The sequence below is a fragment of the Gigantopelta aegis genome, chromosome 4, assembly GCF_016097555.1.
Source record: "Gigantopelta aegis isolate Gae_Host chromosome 4, Gae_host_genome, whole genome shotgun sequence".
Lineage (NCBI taxonomy): Eukaryota > Metazoa > Mollusca > Gastropoda > Neomphalida > Peltospiridae > Gigantopelta > Gigantopelta aegis.
The window spans coordinates 114,318,985-114,340,534 of record NC_054702.1 but is presented as its reverse complement, the minus strand read 5'-3'; the positions used below and the strand labels follow the sequence as shown (position 1 = coordinate 114,340,534).

The 21,550-nt window shown below is 37.5% G+C and overlaps 1 protein-coding gene across 1 annotated transcript in view; it reads left to right on the top strand.

Moving 5' to 3' along the window:
• LOC121371845 overlaps positions 1–20,851 on the top strand; it is a 38,687-nt gene extending 17,836 nt beyond the window's left edge. The window contains exons 7-19 of the mRNA XM_041498047.1: positions 744–887; positions 1,511–1,654; positions 4,336–4,617; positions 6,300–6,443; positions 9,005–9,148; positions 9,603–9,875; positions 10,463–10,594; positions 14,240–14,404; positions 16,197–16,322; positions 17,561–17,666; positions 18,131–18,201; positions 19,802–19,901; positions 20,185–20,851. Of these exons, the coding sequence (XP_041353981.1) occupies positions 744–887; positions 1,511–1,654; positions 4,336–4,617; positions 6,300–6,443; positions 9,005–9,148; positions 9,603–9,875; positions 10,463–10,594; positions 14,240–14,404; positions 16,197–16,322; positions 17,561–17,666; positions 18,131–18,201; positions 19,802–19,901; positions 20,185–20,404 (2,051 nt within the window). The 3' untranslated portion in view covers positions 20,405–20,851. The remainder of the gene's footprint in view (positions 1–743; positions 888–1,510; positions 1,655–4,335; positions 4,618–6,299; positions 6,444–9,004; positions 9,149–9,602; positions 9,876–10,462; positions 10,595–14,239; positions 14,405–16,196; positions 16,323–17,560; positions 17,667–18,130; positions 18,202–19,801; positions 19,902–20,184) is intronic.
• Positions 20,852–21,550: the final 699 nt, after the last annotated feature.

Genomic DNA, 21,550 nt, shown 5'->3' with positions numbered 1-21,550 from the left:
ATGACGAACTAACATATATCAAGTAATGTTTTTGTTGTTGTTAGTAATTCCAGTTTGATTTAACATAAAAAGAAAAGAAAATGTTTTATTGGAAACAACAAAAATGTTCTGTTGGAAAAAACCATTTGTTTGTTTAAAACTCATCTATAGTGAAGAATGTCGTCTGCTCATAGTATATTTTACTGATTAGTTTACCCCAGTATGTTTTTTATTATTCTTTTGCTATTCTGTCTCTACTAGGTCCGTTTTGTATGATACAAATATTCAAGAAAATATAATTTCAAACTCACTGAACACACAACATTCTTCACTATGGGTGAGTATTGCTGATTTAGTTTTATATTGTGACCAGTGGTTTGACAAATTGCATATACTAATACAACGGTTTTGATATTTGAAAATATTTTTGTTTTCTTTTCACATTTAGCAAAACTGTATTTAATACCCATAACACTTAACACGTTTGTTGGTACGTGGTATAGACTACGCTATGAACATTCATTACATCCTAAAATGAAACTGTAAGAAATAAAACAAAATGTTTTACCGAATATTGCCTTGTATAGCAGATAACAATACAATTAAATCTTTTCTTGCAATAAATCATTAATACCACTATGTAAGTTATAATTCAATGTCAAAATAGATTGAAATTTATAATTAATAATAATAATTATTAATATCATAAATAACTACGTACATGAATGCTATTATATACTGCGATATGATGATGTGTATTTTAGAAAAAGCTTTGGACCAGTCGTGCACCAGCTCGCTGGAGTGTGGTACAGTTAATACAGCCTGCCTGGTGTATTCTGGGTCTGCTGGATTGAAGAAGTGTCAGTGTGTATACGGGTTCTATCCTCTCGGTGGATTATGTCAGCACAGTAAGTCTAACTGAGATTTCTACGGTACATGAGGAGTCCGTCATGTCTGATATTGAAAACGATTGTCAGTGGAAATTGCACCGACATCTGAAAATATGAAATTAGTGTTTGAGAAAATGTAGGTTTTCTCTGCTCACACCATAGTAATGTAGGATTATATATACAGCAGAAATGAAGATAGTCGACAAATGTCTATATGTTCTAGTAGTTAAATCAAAACAGTAGTGTGCACATTTCAAATATCAAATGTGAAGGTAATATATTGAAAGACACTAAGTTATGTTACTGTATACTGTTCAATATTAGTTGGTTTTACAAGGTCATCATTCTAAGTATCTACATAAATGTCTGGGTGATTATCAAAATATTTATTATTGTGTATGACCTTTAATTTTTTTTTTTTAATTATTATGTTTTAATTATTAGTTTAAAAAAAATGTAATGACAGGAAACGCAATATTAAAGCATATCTCATTGGATAGACAGAGAAAATTCTATTAAACCAAACGAAAGGAAAGAGACCAACTGAGTACATTTTTTTTTACTGTCATGTTAACTAAACATTTCATAATGTTTTGTGTATTTTAAAGAAAAACTCTCTTATTTTGGTGGCTGTATTTCAGAAAAAGCACTAGATGAGGCATGCACCGATATGATTGAATGCGGAACAACTAACGCCGATTGTCTGGAGTACACCGGGTCTGGCGGAGTGAAAACATGCCAGTGTTCTGAAGGGTACTATCCCCGATCAGACCAATGTAAACAAAGTAAGTTACAGTACATTTAGTAAGTTTAGTGTACATTAAAATGTCAATGATTAAGATTTCAACAAACTCAACATTAATAGTATACTCCTGTTGCAGCTAGATCAAACAGTCTGATGGCTGATTCCTACAAAAGGTGATCAGGTCACAGGTCACAGGTCACAGGTCACAATAAACTATGTGAGCCAATTAAAACTGAAAACAATTGAAATCAGAAAGTAAACATTGGGTTCTAATATACTGTGTATCTGCCATATAAGATCACAAGTCGTTCCATCTACTAGGTGGATATCTATGGAAACCTGATTTAGTTGTTTAATAAAATAACATGATGTATTTACGACATCATCCAATCATAAACATTTGAACTCCATGTCTATTTAACTACAGAAACTGACGTCTAAAAGAAACTTCACAAGGCTTTAGATTGTATTATAGAAAAGCAACAAACGGTATGGTGGGATATGAAAGTATCACAAAGTACACAACATTCCCAACAACCCGGTGGTTTCTAAATTGGTTCTTTTCGATCACCATCAGTATTTATAGAATTTTTCTAATTTTATGTATTTAAAGCTTTGTTTTGGACGTCAATAGATAGTAGGAGTATTATGGTGACAAACATTAATACATTATGCAGTTAAAATATATAGTATACTCAAAAGAATTTAAGGGTCAGACGATATTTTTGACATTATTTTCTGAATGTCAATTATATTAGCTAGACCATAATGTCACGCATGGTATTGTTCCATTTTGTCGAAAGTGGGTCTAAGCAACCCATAAATGATACTAAAATCCACTGTCATGACACTGTCGACTAGTTTTAATGGCGAAAAGCTTACATTTGCACGTGCACCAGGGCGAAAGCGTGTGGTCTGCTAATACCCCTAACTTGCTTTTTCACACAAAGCGCTTCATTTGCACGCTTTGCATGTGTATGATGTTCCCAATGCTGAATTTCCGTATAATTGGAGCTTTGGACCGTGTACGGTGCACACTCCAAATTCGACAATGGTACAGTTCAACTGACTGCCGAAGATCGAGGAAGGGCTATTGCTTGATATCAGGATGGCAATACCAAAGAAATGTTGCTCTGAGACTTGGTGTCAGTCAGAGTGTCGTTGGCCGACTGTGGCAACAGTACCAAGCAACGAATTCTGTTGAAATCGCCCACGTTCGGGAAGACCCCGAAACACTACAAATAGAGAGGACCGCTACATCACCAATATGGCTCTACGTCAACGAACCACAACTGCACGCCAATTCCGTGACAATCTGCGGACTGCGACTGGAACTCGATTGTCTGATCAAACCATACGCAATCGTCTGAGAGTCAATAATCTACGCTGCCGTCGCCAGGCTGTTCGACCACCACTCCTACCACGTCACAGAACGGCCAGACGTCACTGGTGCACACTTCATCTGCGGTGGCAACGTGTTCAGTGGGGTGGAGTGATGTTCACTGATGAGTCCAGGTTTAGTCTCCAGTTCAACGACGGTCGGGTTCGTGTCTACAGACGTCCTGGGGAGCGCTTCGCTGACGTTAACGTTAGACAACGTCACCGGTTCGGTGGTGGCAGCGTCATGGTGTGGGGCGGCATGTCTATCCACCACAGGACCCCCCTCTATGTGGTGGATGGCAATCTGAATGGAATCCGCTATCTGAATGAGATTATCTGGCCGTTGGTTCTCCCAGGCCTTCAGCAGATTGGCGGCGGGGCAGTTCTGCAGGATGACAATGCCAGACCCCACCGCGCCAGGGTGGTAACGGACTTTCTCAGACAACAAGGTATCGCCAGGATGGATTGGCCAGCATATTCGCCTGACTTGGCCCCAATAGAGGACGCCTTGGACGAATTAGGCAGGAGAGTTCGGGATAACCATGCCCCTCCGGCCAACCTTCAATGATCTGGGTCAACTTCTTATGGCAGAGTGGCAGGCCATTCCCCAAGAGTTCTTCAGACGTCTGATCAACAGCATGAGGCAACGATGTGTCGAGTATATTCGCACCAGGGGTGGATTCACACACTATTAAACGAATGTTCTAATGTGTAAAATCCATGTTTGACAACCTTCAACTTTGACAGTATGTCATGTGACTTTCTTGTATACAGTGACGTTTATTTGTGTTTTTTTTTGTAAATATGGAACAATAAATAAAATGTTTGGTGTAGTTTACATCATTAATCTAATACACTCTGAAACTTATTTGGTTATACATTTTTGACCCTTAAATTCTTTTGAGTAGTATATACTTTTGACATTACGCTGACCAAACAATACTTTTATGATAATATACACCAATTAACTCATTATGTTGTTGCTGGAGTTTTATTAAAATATTTTGACATCCAATAACCGATTATTAATAAATCCATGTGCTCTAGTGGTCTCGTTAAACAAAACAAACTTTTATTAAATTATTTACATACAAACAAAGTTGTTAGCTGATTGTAATTTTGAATAATTATTTTGTTTCATTGCAACTTATTTTCATGCTTATATCAAAATAAGGTTCAAGTACGCTGTCCTAGGCACACACCTCAGCTATCTGGGCCGTCTGTGGGTTAATTGTTACGAACCCTGTACCTACTAGCCTATGTCTGATGGCTTAACCACGACACCACCGTGGACGGTACATTTATTAGACAATGCATCTCCATATATATTATATATTTCAGTTGTCAACCTAAAGGTGACGGGATTAAACCAGAAGTCGTCAACACTTAAGTCAGTGACGGTGCAGTGGACGGAACCGAGAGACTCCTCGGCTGTTTTGAGCTATGTCGTGTCGTGGAGGGCCAGAACTGAGCGTGCTTCTGGTAAACTCAATGTGAACGTAGGGAATACTGAGATACAAATCGTCGTTCCTTACCCTGGGACTTTATACTCGGTGACTGTGACAACACTGATTGCTCATCTGGGACAGAGTGTAATAACGGACATAGCAGTTGTTGGAACAAGCAAGTAGTAGTATTTTTAATAGAGAATGTCACTACCCAAGAACTAGTTAGGTTACTGTAAACTAGATACCAAGACCAAACAAATCTTTGAGTTATACTATTATAAGTATTGAATGATAATTGTAACCCTAACCCTAACCCTAAAATATTGGGCCGGAGCTTGTTGTCTTAGACACAGACGTTTAAGCATTGTAAATGTATATAGTTACATGCGTGTAAGACATAAATAGGTGTTTAAACATTGTAAATGTATATAGTTACATGCGTGTATGACATAAACAGGTGTTTAAGCATTGTAAATGTATATAGTTACATGCGTGTAAGACATAAACAGGTGTTTAAGCATTGTAAATGTATATAGTTACATGCGTGTATGACATAAACAGGTGTTTAAGCATTGTAAATGTATATAGTTACATGTGTGCAAGACATAAACATGTGTTTAAGCATTGTAAATGTGTGTAGTTACATGTGTGTATGACATAAACATGTGTGTAGTTACATGTGTGTATGACATAAACATGTGTTTAAGCATTGTAAATGTGTGTAGTTACATGTGTGTATGACATAAACAGGTGTTTAAGCATTGCAATTGTGTGTAGTTACATGTGTGTATGACAAACAGGTGTTTAAGCATAGTAAATGTGTATAGTTACATGTGTGTATGATATAAGCAGGTGTTTAAGCATTGTAAATGTGTATAGTTACACGCGTGGAACACATAAACAGGTGTTTAAGCATTGTAAATGTATATAGTTACACGCGTGGAACACAAAAACAGGAGTTTATACATTGTGATAAGTATATAATTATAATTGTAACCCTAAAACAGGTATTTAAGCTAAAATATTAGGCCGGAGCGTGTTGTCTTAGACACAGGTGTTTAAGCATTGTAAATGTGTATAGTTACATGTGTGTAAAACATAAACTGGCTATGTAAATTCGGCCCAGTGTTTTCAAAACAGTCCATTTATTATCTCTATAACTGCCAATTTTACACGTGTACAATGCGCTCTATCATGTTCAGGTTCAGGTCTGCCCAGTTTTGGGAGTGATGGTCCTCCAACAGGCAATGTAGTAAGTGTATATCATTCTGGAATGTGGCAGTCCTCCTATAGGCAAAACACCTGACAGTGATTCATGAGAACAGTAACATTGATAAATTATCCTTTTGACTCTGCCTTGTTCAGAAAATGTAAATGGTTTTTCTATTAGTATTTAATAAAATGTTAAATATAAACTCTAGCTACTATCTTTAGCAAAGTGCAGCGTGAATTCATTTTAAATATGACCAATATTACATTGAATTTTGTCAAAATAAATTTTAACAAATAATAAAAATAAGAGAAAAGCCTACACACCAAACCCCCCAAAAACCCCCCACAAAAAAAACCAAAACAAACAAAACAACAACAACAAACAAACAAAAAACAAACACCCCCCAAACGAAAAACCCCAAACCCAAACAAACAAACACCCAAAATTATCAGGTTGGTGAAATATAACTGTCAAGAAGTAAACACTTTATATTTATTGATATTATTATATGATATCGTATCATCATATATCATGTCATGTCATTCATATCATATATTATTTTATGATATTGTTATTTTATTATTATTATGTCATGTTATACCGTCATATTAATGAAATGTGTCAAACGATTTTGTTTATTTCAGAAAAGGCGTTGAGTCAACCGTGTAATGACCCATCAGAATGTGGGACAAGTAACGCAGCCTGTCTCGTTGTCAGCGAGTCCAGTGGGTGGAAGAAATGTTTGTGTAGACCGGGATACTATCCCACAAATGGAATATGCCGTGAAAGTAAGTAGAAAACGTCCTACTTTTTAAAGGGAAAGGATATCTCAATATGAGGCAATGCAGTAGATGTCGCTTAGCTTTTCAGTGATATAACTTTTTAAAATGTACATTACGGGCCGAATTTACGAAGCCTGTTTTTCTTAAACGCATGTGTTTGATCATTGTAAATGTATGTAGTTACACACGTATAAGACATAAACAGGCTTTGTAAATTCAACCCTAGTGTGAAGTGTGAGAATTGTAACAAAGTGAAATTTTTATTATCTAAGGACAACATAGTAGACTCTTTGTGTGCAATTTTTAACGTTACATTGTTTTTTCTGTGTTCAACTTCAAAAAGTAGGACATTGTTAGTGAATAGTGTGAGAATTAATGAATGTCGGTGAATAGTAGTCATGATGGTAACACTAACTTTCTATTATTGTGTAATTTCGTTCTTTAATGTAAGTCTTGTGAATGTATTGTACATTTTGTGTTTACAAATATACAGCCAACACAGCACCAGTTGTCGTGTCATTACTTATAGAAGCTACTTATAGTTAGTCAGGTTTAGTAGTAGTTCTTAATTAAAAATACCAAAATGCCTCTAATGAATACTGTGACGGAACATGCTCTTAATTTCTTTTCGCCTGTGGCGATATTAATTGTTTTAGAGGGCCGTGTGCAGTCCCAATATGCACTTAGACTAGGTGGGCACTTTGTTACGTAATACCTCCGCGCGACGGTGGTCGATGTGGCCAGTAGTTACGTAATACCTCCGCAAGTTCTGTTTTACGACCTTGGATTTTTAGCGATTGGCGACACCTAGTCTGACCATCTAAGAAAAATATGCCGTCTTGGTCGCTTTGGAAATATCACTTGTAAGTATTCGGTACCGCCTTGTACCCCCAGGCGATATTCGGTTTTGATAATAAATAGCTAGGATTTTAGATAAACCAGGAGAAACAAAAGGAAGGCTCCCAGGGAACGTTAGTCCGTTTGGACTTGGTAAATATATATTTTTCTGCTCTGTTGTATAACCTTAATGAGATTGATGTGACTTTAAATATTTTAATACTGTATTATACCAATATTATTTAGACAGTGTTTCCGGTAAACTGACGAAGTAAATTGTAGGCTTCACTGTCTAAAATTATTAAAGCTTAACCAGTCATCCTAGAGGTAAACTGTAGGTTATTGTCTTTATGGTGATATGTACCAGTATTAATTCTGTATTACAAGGTTACTGAATGAGTAGTTAAGGGTTAATTAAAAATAGATATACAGTTAGGAGAGATATTTGGATAATCGTGTTTCTTTCAGTTACGGGTATTATAGGATCCCCGTGACAAATACGTTTTGGATGACTTCTACCCATTAGTTTAAAATTACTTGTTTTTTATAACTAAATGATAACTAGGCAGGAAAAGGAGGTAATACTCTTGTCATAACGGTGAATACAGTTTGTTTGTTTTGGTCAACCTATGTTCATTTTTTGCACCGTAGATATCAACATAATGTACTTTAGTGAATAGCAGGGTTGTATCTCTCTCTCTCTCTCTCTCTCTCTCTCTCTCTCTCTCTCTCTCTCTCTCTCTCTCTCTCTCTCTCTCTCTCTCTCTCTCTCTCTCTCTCTCTCTTTTGTTGTATTTCTCTCTAAAGGCGAGTACACCGAAAATAGCGCTCGATTTCGGTATCGTGTCAATACCGAATACCGTACCGATACCGAGCTAAATCACCCCCAAAATACCGATATCGATACCGAACCTCAAATTTCAATACCGCCCAACTCTATCTAATTTCTCCCATGATTTCAATTTGTTTCGACCCTTTCTGTCAATTTCCTCCGACTCTGTCTTCTGAGCTGTCCACACCATCGCCTACCTGTCTCAACTTCCTCTACGGGTGCAGTCTCTGTGTATTTCCCTGCACCCACCTGGCATCCTCGTCATCTGCCGCTAATAAAGCTGGTCTGACCCACGGCACTAACGACCGCCGGTAGTAGGGGTGCATAGTAGGTGGTTACAAGTGCCTCCCCGAAGTGGTCAGACTAAGCCCACAACCTAAAAGCTGATGGGGAACAGGTGTGTGGCACAGATAGCCACAAGAGACAAGCACCTGTCGTGGTTGGAGAGACAAGGACTGGGATGTGGAGGTGGACAGCGAAAGACGTTGGAAGATAGGAAGAGTTGCCAGATCGGGAAGAAATGAGATGGAATTCAAAGGAGCGAAAGGGAAGGGTGAACTGGGATAAAAAAACAACAACCCCAAAACACTTCTATTTGTGATGTCACGCATCCATGGACTACTTTTACTTCTAAGGAGAAATTACAAATCTTTAATACCTTATGTCTCAATATTTAAAGGAAACTACAGTAAGTGAAACAAATAAAATAACGACTAAAATGGGAAATCAATTATAAACCTAGTATTGATTTGATTTCTTTAAATAAATAATAGTGACACTAATGATGATGATAATAATAATAACTGTTATTACTACTATTTGTAACTATTATTATCATCATCATATACTGTCATATCCACTATTAACGATATTGATCACAGTGTAATACACATTGTAGAAAAGGCATTGGAACAGTCATGCCTAACCTCGATTGAATGTGGGACAACGCATGCAGGTTGCCTTGAGTATGATGGGTCTGGAGGCTTGAAGAAGTGCCAGTGTTCAGAAACTTACTATCTTCAGAACAAAGTATGCAAACAAAGTAAGTGAAACAGATTTCTTTTCGTAACTCTCACATTTACAAAAAAACGTAGTGCCATCTGCCTCAGTAATTGTCGTTGACCTTTTAATAAATATTAACGACTGCTGGTAGAAGGGGTGTATTTTAGGCGGTTGCAAGCACCTCTTAGCAATGTCAGAAGTAACCACTGAACACTGACAGAAGTCGTCAGACTACGCCCACGGCTAAAGCTGATGGAGGAAATGACAGGTGTTTGTTAGGAATGGTCACAAGAGACAAGCATATGTCATGGTTGGAGATACAAGGACCAGGATGTGGAGGTGGACAATGAATGAAGTTCAAAGAAAGGAGAAGCTACCAGGTTGACAAGAAATAAAATGGAAATTAGGTGTGAGAACGAAAGTAGGAAGTGGGATAAAAACTGTTTGTTTTTTTGTGAATCTACTAAATGTATTTTTCAACTTTTAAATTGCAGTTAAAAACCTGAAGGTGACCCAACTTCGGCAGAACTCCTCGACTCTAAGCTCGGTGAAAGTGCAGTGGTTAGAACCGACAGACCTTGTGGCTGTGTCCAGCTACGTGGTGTCATGGGGAGGACGTTATTCTGGTAAAACTGCCGTGACTGTAGGCACAACGGAAAAGCAGATCATAGGTCTTACGCCTGGAACAGTGTATGCAGTAACCGTGACAACCCAGGTTACTCATCTGGGTCAGACTATAGCACCAGCAGCAGTAGAGGCTAGAACGAGTGAGTATTGTTTTTCTGAATATGGACTCTAGTGGTGGAAATCAGCTTAAAGTGTAGACAATCAGACAGCGGTCGTCGTGTGGGATTGTCGAAGATGTTCGTCAAATAATTTCGTAGCTCAATACTGTTGTTCCGACGCCATATAACCGTACATAAAATGTGTTGAGTGCGTCGTGAAATAAACCATTTCCTTCCTTTCAAATACTGTTGTTAATACAAATACTAATACATGACATACCATGATAGCAGACTAAATCTGTCATCTTGCCTGTGTTTTCAAAGCAGACATTATACACGACTGTTTTCTTCCTTTCAAATACTGTTGTTAATACAAATACTAATACGTCACTTACTATGATAGCAGACTAAATCTGTCATCTTGCCTGTGTTTTCAAAGCAGACATTATACACGACTGTTTTCTTCCTTTCAAATAGTGTTGTTAATAAAAATACTAATACATCACATACCATGATAGCAGACTAAATCTGTTATCTTGCCTATGTTTTCAAAGCAGACATTATAGACGACTGTTTGAATTATGAGACATCAGCATTTTGATAATTGATCCGACTTTCCTTTCTTTTAGAAACAGCGTACAATGCTACGTGTACCGATGGATCTCTGTGCTTGGACCCAAAAGCTTCCTGTAGCACCATGGAACCCAGACGATGTCTCTGTGTTACAAACTATTTCTGGAATTCAACCAAGTGTCTGCTAGGCAAGTATTGTCATATTCAAATGACTGACTGACTGATTGAGCGACTAACATTATCAAATAGTGTAGATGTTTTGGTCTCTTTATTCCAGTTCAAGTGATTTAACGTACCCATTCGGAGTAAGCCGCTACAAGGTACTCCAGTATTTTCACAAGTTATGGCCACTGCCAGATCCTCCATCCAACAGGAAAGGGATGGAGGAGGGAGAAGGCTATTACAGTTTTGTTAACGTTATATATTACATGTTACGTACAACGTTTTGCTCAAGTTGTTAATTTTGGCAAATCCAAAGTGTTTCTAGTTGTTTAGTTTCTAATTGATCAAAAACATTTTATGCGATAGAGAAGAATTAAATACATCTAAAACTAGAGTTCGTTAATGTAATTTTGTTTGATCAGTGGTACATGGCTGAACAAGACTGCTTCCCGTCAGATCCTGACTATATCTGAGGCATCCTTTAATCAAATCAATGAATATCATTTTAATAGACTCTTTGTTGATATTGTTTCCTTCATACACTCTATTTCATGTCATGTCATGTCATGTCAATTCAATTCAGTTCAATTCATTTTTAAAACCAACTTAATACAATTCATAGGAAAACAAACTGAATGATAATCACTTGGTTAATATTTAAATTACACCCGTCCTAATTTACACGTTTATAGAAATATGGAATTCACAAACAATTTAAATTACGCGTTATTTTACGTTATAATACAATTTTATATTTGATGTCGAAGTTTTGTGAAAAAAAGACTAATATAGTTTCAACAATTATCCATACATCTAGGTCTAGATCGCCTGTCACAGTGTAAATGTCATTGTGAACTGTTCCCACTACAATGTCTACTGCTTGAAGTCTTCATCTTTATTGTGTTTCACAAGGCTTCTGATTCTGCATTGCAATGGATGAGGGTGGAGTGCTTTTCTATTGCAATGGACATTCAAATATTTTCCTAACTTTTAAGTTGGATTTGGATCCCTCCGCTACCATTTGTGGTTCTTCATCAGTTTCGGACATCATCTTCACAATGATCACTGTGTAGTAGCTGAAAGTGATGACTGTGAAGATGATGACATTGCATCGTCACACACTAAACAAGTGCAACCTCGTGCTTGTGAAAAAATTCGGATTTCGCTTGTTTCCACCGCCTTATTTCTTATACATCGATTATTGTTGTTTGAAATACACAGCGATTACGTATAATTCTATAATTGATATTTCATACAATGCCTATATTCACCAAAGTCATCAAATGCATGTTTTGTCACATCATTTGAATCCTTGCTGAAAAATAGCTAACCTTTTCTGCAAATTTCACTTTGTCCCAAGCACGAACAATACATCGGCTACTGGGCGTCCAACTATGGTAAATGCAAACATAATGCTTTGTATGAAATGACCAGTGATTTATGTGTACGCATGTGTACTACGTATGTGAGTGTATTTTATATATCCTTTTTAACTACTGCTAAAGTAACTAGTTCTCTGTAGTTTTGCCATCGTTTGAAATCTAAGTGAGTTCGTTTTTAGTAGAGATGTGAGAACACTTTCTTAACAGGCATCCCTAAAGGTAATGCTTGATGTCTTGGGCAAATTCATTCCAGAAACCCCACTTAAAACAGTAATGATAATTAAAACAATATAAGTGACTGTTTGTTGAAAAGCCTAGTTCATTAAAGTAAAGTAATATAGACTTTAATGTTTGAGATAGCCACACACACACACACACACACACACACACACACGGCAGGAAATACACAAGTGGAATACAGAAATCAGAAAACCACATATATGTAGTTTTGTATTTATTACATACCCTAAATTGGAATTTTGTTTCTAAATAATAGTTAAAAAATTGTAACACTGCTAGCTAATGACGGGGATTTCTCAATTTACACCACTAAGTCAGCTGTGTTACTACGCGGACCGATGAACCACTAATTATTACACATAGGAATATAGTTATATTTAAACAATAAATAGAAATAAGAAAGAATGAGTGAAGGGTTACTTAAAATGTTAATGATATTGTTTGAAATGCCTTTTAAAGATAATGTAATAGCTAAAATTCACGAACAATGCAATATTTAATTTGCTCGTAATACATTACAAAACCAGCACGCCAGTTTAATCAACGAAGACAAATGTGAAGAATTGTACACTCAATGTCTGTGTCGTCATCAGTGTGTTTTCTTTTATTGATGTTCATGGAATTACTCGTTGCTGAAAAGTTGAAGTTTATATTAAATGCGCCTCCATAAATCATCGCTCCACTGAATAATCCGGTTGTCAGTTCATCCAAGTTTTCTACGTGAGGAGACGGTGCATGCGACGCTATTTTTGCTAAAGTCGACGACAGTCACTTTTAGCACCCTTGTTTTGGCTTCGTACACAATAAATATAGTATATCTTACCGTAATTTCACTTGAAATCCATATTTCGTAAAAGGTACAATTTCTTAATCATAAGATTATGGACAAAATATTTCATAATTCTGGACAAAATATTAATTTTAAGTTTTAAAAGATGAAAGAAATAAAAAGTACCCTTTGTCAAATATATCATATCACAAAATTACCGTTGGATATGTTTTATTCATTGTGTACGAAGCCAAAACAAGGGTCCAAAAAGTGACTGTCGTCGACCTTAATCGTTGGTGAGTCTAATTTTGGTATCGCGCTCATGAAATTGTAAATATTCGTCACCGTTTTTGCTTGTTTTCATTTCAAATGTTCCACAAAATAGCATTTTAAACATGCATAACAGTTAACTGCTTTAATAGGCAATTCAGACCTAGCACCAACTTTGTTTACATATCGCCAAGGGCATTCCCGGTAACCATGTGCTATAAATAGTAGCGTTGAATACGGCATAGTTCCGGCAGTTGAGTTGAATACGGAAAAGTGTATTTCATTTTTGTATTCAGGACTGTATTTATATAGTAAGGTTTAATGGGTATGTAATATATATATATATATATAATCTGTTTCTGTTTTGCATAGAATAATACTGGAACTCTTACATACAACAAAACAAAGAAACACACTGGATTGTGTTAAAATTTATAACTTAAGTAAGAAGTTATTAGGAAGGTGTAATTCAAAGGTAAAAGTTGCAATAGCGAAACACGCTTTACAATGTCAAATAACTAAGATTTGCTACATTAAAAAAAACAAAGAATCTTCCATGTTCAAAACATACCAAAACTCCACAAAAAACACTGATAATTTTCATACTTTCCATAAACGTTAAATTATTTGATGACGTCATTTTTATGCCTAGCCAAAATACTAGGCTAGTCTGACACCAACAATTTTTTTTCGTCTGTGTCTGGTGTATAATAAATCGATTTGCTTTCGTCAAAACATTTCACACGGGATCTTAAAACTGGACACAAAACTGTGCACTAATATCGTTAAAGATCTTCATGTTGGAGGAAATTCGCCATCAAATACATTTAGTAATATCAAAATATTATAAATAATAGTGAGTGTTACACTTAATGTTTTATAAATTGAATGGATTCACACTTTGCTGAATAAGAAAGAACGTGTTTGTACGCGCGTGTTTGTAAGTGTATGCGCGCGCATTTGTGTATGTTCGTCTATTTGTTGGTAGTCAGTTCGGTGTTTGTTTGCAGCCCCTGTACTGACCGCAGGTTCTGTTGTGAGGAAGCCTTCCGACCAGACTCTGTTTGAGGACAGGTTTGCCATGGTAGTCTGTGCAAGCTGTTTGTACAAACCCACAACTGGACGGGTTACTCTGGCCGGCCTCATCGTCTACAGAGAGACAGTCTACAGAGCAGGTACTCAATATACAGCTGCAGTCAAGTCCGGATTACTGAGTCATTAACACATTCAAATTAGCTTCTCTACAAACCAGGTATTCACCCACAAATTACTGTCAGGATACAGACATCTCACATGCCCATGGCTGGGACACAAAAGTATCACATGCCCATAGCTACGACACAGAAATATCACATGCCCACGACTGGAACTCCGAAATATCACATGCCCATCGCTACGACACAGAATATCACATGCCCATCGCTACGGCACAGAAATATCACATGCCCATCGCTACGGCACAGAAATATCACATGCCCATCGCTACGACACAGAAATATCACATGCCCACGACTGGAACTCCGAAATATCACATGGCCATCGCTACGACACAGAATATCACATGCCCATCGCTACGGCACAGAAATATCACATGCCCATCGCTACAACACAGAAATATCACATGCCTATCGCTACGACACAGAAATATCACATGCCCATCGTTACGGCACAGAAATATCACATGCCCATCGCTACGACACAGAAATATCACATGCCCACGACTGGAACTCCGAAATATCACATGCCCATCGCTACGACACAGGATATCACATGCCCATCGCTACGGCACAGAAATATCACATGCCCATCGCTACGACACAGAAATATCACATGCCCATCGCTATGGCACAGAAATATCACATGCCCATCGCTACGACACAGAAATATCACATGCCCACGACTGGAACTCCGAAAGATCACATGCCCATCGCTGCGGCACAGAAATATCACATGCTAATCGCTACGATACAGAAATATCACATGCCCACGGCTGTAACTCCCAAATATCACATGCCCATAGATGGGACACACAAATATCACATGCCCATCGCTGGGACACAGAAATATCACATGCCCATGGCCGGAACACCAAAACATCACATGTCATTCGCTACGACACAGAAATATCACATGCCCATGGCTGGAACACCACAGTATCACATGCCCATAGCTGGAACACCGAAATATCACATGCCCATGGCTGGAACAGTGAAATATCACATGCCCATGGCTGGAACACCACAATATGGCATGCCCATGGCTGGAACACCACAATATGACATGCCCATGGCTGGAACACCACAGTATCACATGCCCATGGCTGGAACACCGAAATATCACATGCCCATGGCTGGAACAGTGAAATATCACATGCCCATGGCAGGAACACCACAATATCACATGCCCATGGCTGGAACACCAAAATATCACATGCCCATGGCTGGAACAGTGAAATATCACATGCCCATGGCTGGTACACCACAATATCACATGCCCATGGCTGGAACACCACAATATCATATGCCCATGGCTGGAACAGTGAAATATCACATGCCTATGGCTGGAACACCACAATATCACATGCCCATGGCTGGAACACCACAATATCACACGCCCATGGCTGGAACACAACAATATCACACGCCCATGGCTGGAACACCACAATATCACACGCCCATGGCTGGAACACCACAATATCACATGCCCATGGCTGGAACACGGAAATATCACATGCCCATGGCTGCAACAGCGAAATATCACATGCCCATGGCTGGAACACCACAATATCACATGCCCATGGCTGGAACACCACAATATCACATGCCCATGGCTGGAACAGCGAAATATCACATGCTCATCGCTGGACACAAATAATGAGCACAACTCTTCGGTATATAGGCAAAACTGATGAACTAACTATGTGTACATAGTACATCTGTTATGAGTCAAAACTGTTTTAATTGACAGCCAGACGACGTAAACGTGAACTGAGATACGAGGATTACTACAACAACTACACTAACTGGAACGCTTCAAGCTTAACGGGTTTCGAAATCCCGTACCGGGCAACCAATGATAGCTGGATTAACGAAGGTAACCCTTTCAGCTAATAGTGTGAGAGTATTTATTATAGACATTTCCATTCCTAGTTATATCGGAGAAGAAGTCCGAAAGTAATTAATATATACCAGTATTACTGAACGTTTCCAGTATATTTATATAAAACACACACACACACACACACACACACACACACACACACACACACATACACATAACAATATAATAATAATAATATATATATATATATATATATATATATATATATATATATATATATATATATGTGTATCTCTGTGTGTGTATGCATGTGTGTGTGTTGTGTGTGTGTATATCTGTGCATGTGTATGTATGTATGTATGTGTGTCTGTATCTGTGTATCTCTCTGTGTGTATGTGTCTGTGTATGTATGTATGTCTGCGTGTGTCTGTGTGTGTGTATCTGTGTGTCTGTCTGTGTGTGTATCTATGTGTGTGTGTCTGTGTGCGTGTGTCTGTATGTATGTGTGTCTCTCATTGTGTGCATGTGTCTCTGTGTGCGTATGTGTATGTGTATGTATGTATGTATGTATGTGTGTGTGTATGTGTATATGTGTGTGTGTCTCTTTGTGTGTGTGTTTGTGTGTGTATATGTGTGTGTGTGTGTGTTGGAGCAGGTGTCTCCCGTTATACGAGTATTTGTCTGTAGCTCCATGACTCAGTGTATGGGTCCCTGAATGGGAGGCTCCAACAGTGGTATGGAGTGTGTGTGTGTGTGTGTGTGTGTGCATGTGTGTGTGTGTGTTGTTTGTTGGGCAGGTCTCGTCCCCCAACCAAACACCCGTTATACGAGTATTTGTCTGTAGCTCCATAACACGACTCAGTGTATGGGTCCCTGAATATGGGAGGCTCCAACAGTATAAAATCCTGGTAACACCAATGGAGTGTGTGTGTGTATGTGTGTGTGTGTGTATGTGTGTGCGTGTGTGTGTGTGTGTGTGTGTGCGTGTGTGTGTGTGTGTGTGTGTGTGTGTGTGTGTGTTTGTTGGAGCAGGTCTCGTCCCCCAACCAAACACCCGTTATACGAGTATTTGCCTGTAGCTCCATAACACGACTCAGTGTATGGGTCCCTGAATATGGGAGGCTCCAACAATATAAAATCCTGGTAACACCAATGGAGTGTGTGTGTGTATGTGTGTGTGAGTCTTAAGTGTGTGTGTGTACTTACGCGTGCGTGCAGTTTTCAAAGAAGCACATGCTTGACATACACAATTATATTGTAATGTTTTGCAGATTCCGATCTAGAGCGATATGTCATAGGACTGGTGAACTGCAGTCTGCGAACCCAGGAGAATGTCACCTTCTGCAACGGTCCACTGCCTCGCGCAACCGACTTCATGTAAATGGATTACACCTGTTAGTCTATGCCACTTCATAAACGACTGGATCAATATAATGTACCAAACTGGAAAATGTATTTAGACATAATCAATCCAGAATTAACCATGATGAGCTGTAATCAGTAGCATAGGGCATATCGATTTAAAGCGCTGGCCTTTATGTAAAAGGTAATGTATGGATAGTAGCTGATAGTTTAGGAATGATTATATATTGAGAAAGGAATAATATAAAAACATGCATGAAATAATACATTTGACATAATAATGAATAATAAACATTAATTACAATACACAACATGTCTTGAAGTTAACTAGTCGCTCACAACGGCAGTTTGTAATGTGACTCATCTTTGTAAGCAATACACCTTTCCTACTAATAATGGATGAATCAGGTTAACAACATGCACCAACAGTTGAATGGTTGTGTGGCTTACATATTAAATGTACAGTTTTCCTCTTCCAGAGTGGTACTGTTTGCCTGTACTAATGATGGTTGTCGGGAAAGTGATGGTGCCCAATTTTCCACAAAACCAGGTATGAGTGTTAAAAAGTTTTGTTTTTGTTTAATTACACCACTAGAACACATTGATTTATTAAAGATCGATTATTGGATGTCAAACATTTGGTAATTTTGAGAAGAAACCTGCTACATTTTTCCATTAATAGTAAGGGATTTTTTATATGCACAATCCCATAGACAGGATAGCACATACTACAGCCTTCGATATACCAGTCGTGGTGCACTGCCTGGGACGAGAAATGGCCCAGTGGGCTCACAGATGACAAACGTGGACCAATTCTAGACTGGTGGCGCATCTGGCAAGCCTTTTACCACTGGGCTACGTCCCACCCCTAGGTATGAGTGAGTAGAACATAGCATCTCATTGACTTATTGTATCACAATGACCCTTCTCCATATTCAGAACTACTAGGTCTAACATTAGTTCATAAATCACAATGACCCTTCTCCATATTCAGAACTACTAAGTCTAACACTAGTTCATAAATCACAATGACCCTGCTTAATATTCAGAACTACTAAGTCTAACACTAGTTCATAAATCACAATGCCCCTGCTTAATATTCAAAACTATTAAGTCTAACACTAATTCTTAAATCACAATGAACCTGCTTAATATTCAGAACTACTAAGTCTAACACTAGTTTATAAATCACAATGACCCTGCTTAATATTCAGAACTACTAATTCTAACACTATGTCATAAATCACAATGACCCTGCTTCATATTCAAAACTATTAAGTCTAGCACTAATTTGTATACAGTTCTTAAATGACTTTAAACGATACACCTTATCCTTACTCACAGAAATATGTGTTATGTGTTTTAATGTCAGAGCCTAACTTTGCATATGTACCATTTTTTTACAATGTCATAGAAACGTTTTGTTTACACAACATTATTATATATTTTTATTGTACATATGCACTTGTATTATTTAAGTATAGTTTCCGTCATAATTCCATAAGGAATGGATTATGTACTTTTATGTTGTTTTTATTTTGTATATGTATGATGTACGTAATGTGAGACGTTAGTAAATTATCCGTCTGTCTGTCTGAAATACAGATACAAAATACAGGAGAAACGTCTCCGATAAGCAACTAAACATACAATACATAATCCTCCTTAAAGGCACTATCTGGTGTTTTCAGCCCAAGGAAGACTTCCGTTTGTTCACACAAACAAAATAAACACACATCCTGTTTTTTCCTGTTTTAAAAACACAATCTTACCTTAACGTGTTTTAAATATAAAGCATAACACGGATAAATACATTTGGAATGACCTTTGGCCAAATCTTGATATTGGAATACTACATAACATTGCAATGTGCAAAAATGCATTGGTTACAGAGAAATATTCATATTCTAATCAAGACAATGTAAGTAAATGGTAATTTTGATCTTGCAAAGTATTTTATTTGCTGCAAACATTTTAAATGGTTAAAAACTGTTTTAGGGAATAAACCCACTCAACATGACGGCTTGCTTGAACTTATAAATTTACACATGGTTGGTTTTACCTTTTATTGATAATCATCATTTAAAACTGTACTAATCATCGTAGCTGTGAGAAAATAATTGTCATAATCATAATGTTTTATTTTATAGATGATGTTAACAAGGGAGAAAATTCTGCCATTATTGGAGTGTCCGTTCTTGCAGTAATATTTTTCATACTGATGGTCATACTTGCCGGAATTCTCTTTTGGTAAGTGGACTAGCATATTAAGTTTACTCTGTAGAAATTTAGTTTTTAGAAACTTCTTTCTTAAGTTTTAACGGAAAAAGTGTATGATATTCAAAAGCCAAGAAACAGTGTAACAAATTACTGTCCACACATTTCAATATATATTACACTGGACTGTACGTAGTATTTTTGTTGGACTGTTGTGAAATACTTCATCTCAGATTTGGTTATGCAGAATTATCCACTGGCCGCTTACGTTCATCTTATAACAATTGCACTTAATAAATACTATTTTTATGTTTAGGTTTGTAAGACGTGCCAAGTTGAACTCTGAATCGCCTAGTAAGAATAACGACAGTGCTGCCAAACACGAGGAGGTGTACGAAGTAGTAGATGACGTCAATGGTCAGTCAAAACTCGGCGCAGACAAAGCTCAGAAGAACAGAAAGAAAATGCCGCCAATTCCAATGCATCAGTACGAAAAGCTGGATGGCCGGGCACCAAAGATTCCTAAAAAAACATAACACGTATAGCATTTGAGATGCGATGGGCTGCAGGATCGATTGCCCTTGGTGGAATGTTTTTTATGTCCCAACCAGTGTCCACGGCTGGCACATAAAAGGTGTGGTTAGTACTGCCCTGCCTAAGGGGAAATGGACATGTTTATTTCTTACATTTTCATTGGTGATAATCTTTGTGATGAAAGCAGGTTTCCTCTCTTTCTTTTTAACCAGCATCCAATAGCCGATGATTAATAAATCAATGTGCCCTAGTGATGTCGACGAACAACACAAACTTTAACTCTCTTAATCAGAGATGGATATAACCGTATGTTAGTCTAGACACCAAATAACCATAGTTTGAAATGTTATTGATCCGGGTTTTCAAAGGGACAGACCCTAGTTTTAAACACTACGACATATCTTTCACTATTGGAGCCGTTTTTAATAATTTAAGTTAGAAATACTTACAATTTATTATTTAGAATATTAATTTTCGTACACCTGAAGTGGTTCTTGTTAACCAGGTTTTTATAATACCCCAAAATGCATTTTCCATAATTTTAACAACGCACGTTCGTCTGAGAAGTAATGGTTATCGAAACAAGCTCTAGTTATTTTTAGACGGTATTTCCCCATTTAAACATCACAGACTTTAGCTTCTCTCTGTTATAGTCGTATCTAAATGTGTTTGCAGGTTTGTAGATTAGCTAATAAACAGCGTTAATTTTCACGGGCTTAAACCAAGGCCGGCGCCTTTAAAACAACATTTCCCATTGCACACCGTGTCTAGAGTGAAATAATTGCGATACATTAACTAAATATGGAATAGTAACAAGACTATTATTATTGGTATTACCCAAGACTCGTGAAATTAATTTAGAAATGAAAAGCAACAACGTCTAAGTACAAATCCAGTAACAAATGACAGTTTTTGACATAATACAAATGTTTTATTTTCCAGCAAGAACTATCATTTTGTATATCGAAGGTATAATATGAAAAGTTATCGCTAATTACAACATGTACTCGACTGTGTCTCATGTACTATCTAACAGTTTAACGCCTGTTATTTATATCCTATAATATCATAGCGTTTTCTGTATATCGCATGCACTGAGAATTGTATTGACACCAACTTAATCACATACTTGTGTTACCGTGTCAAAT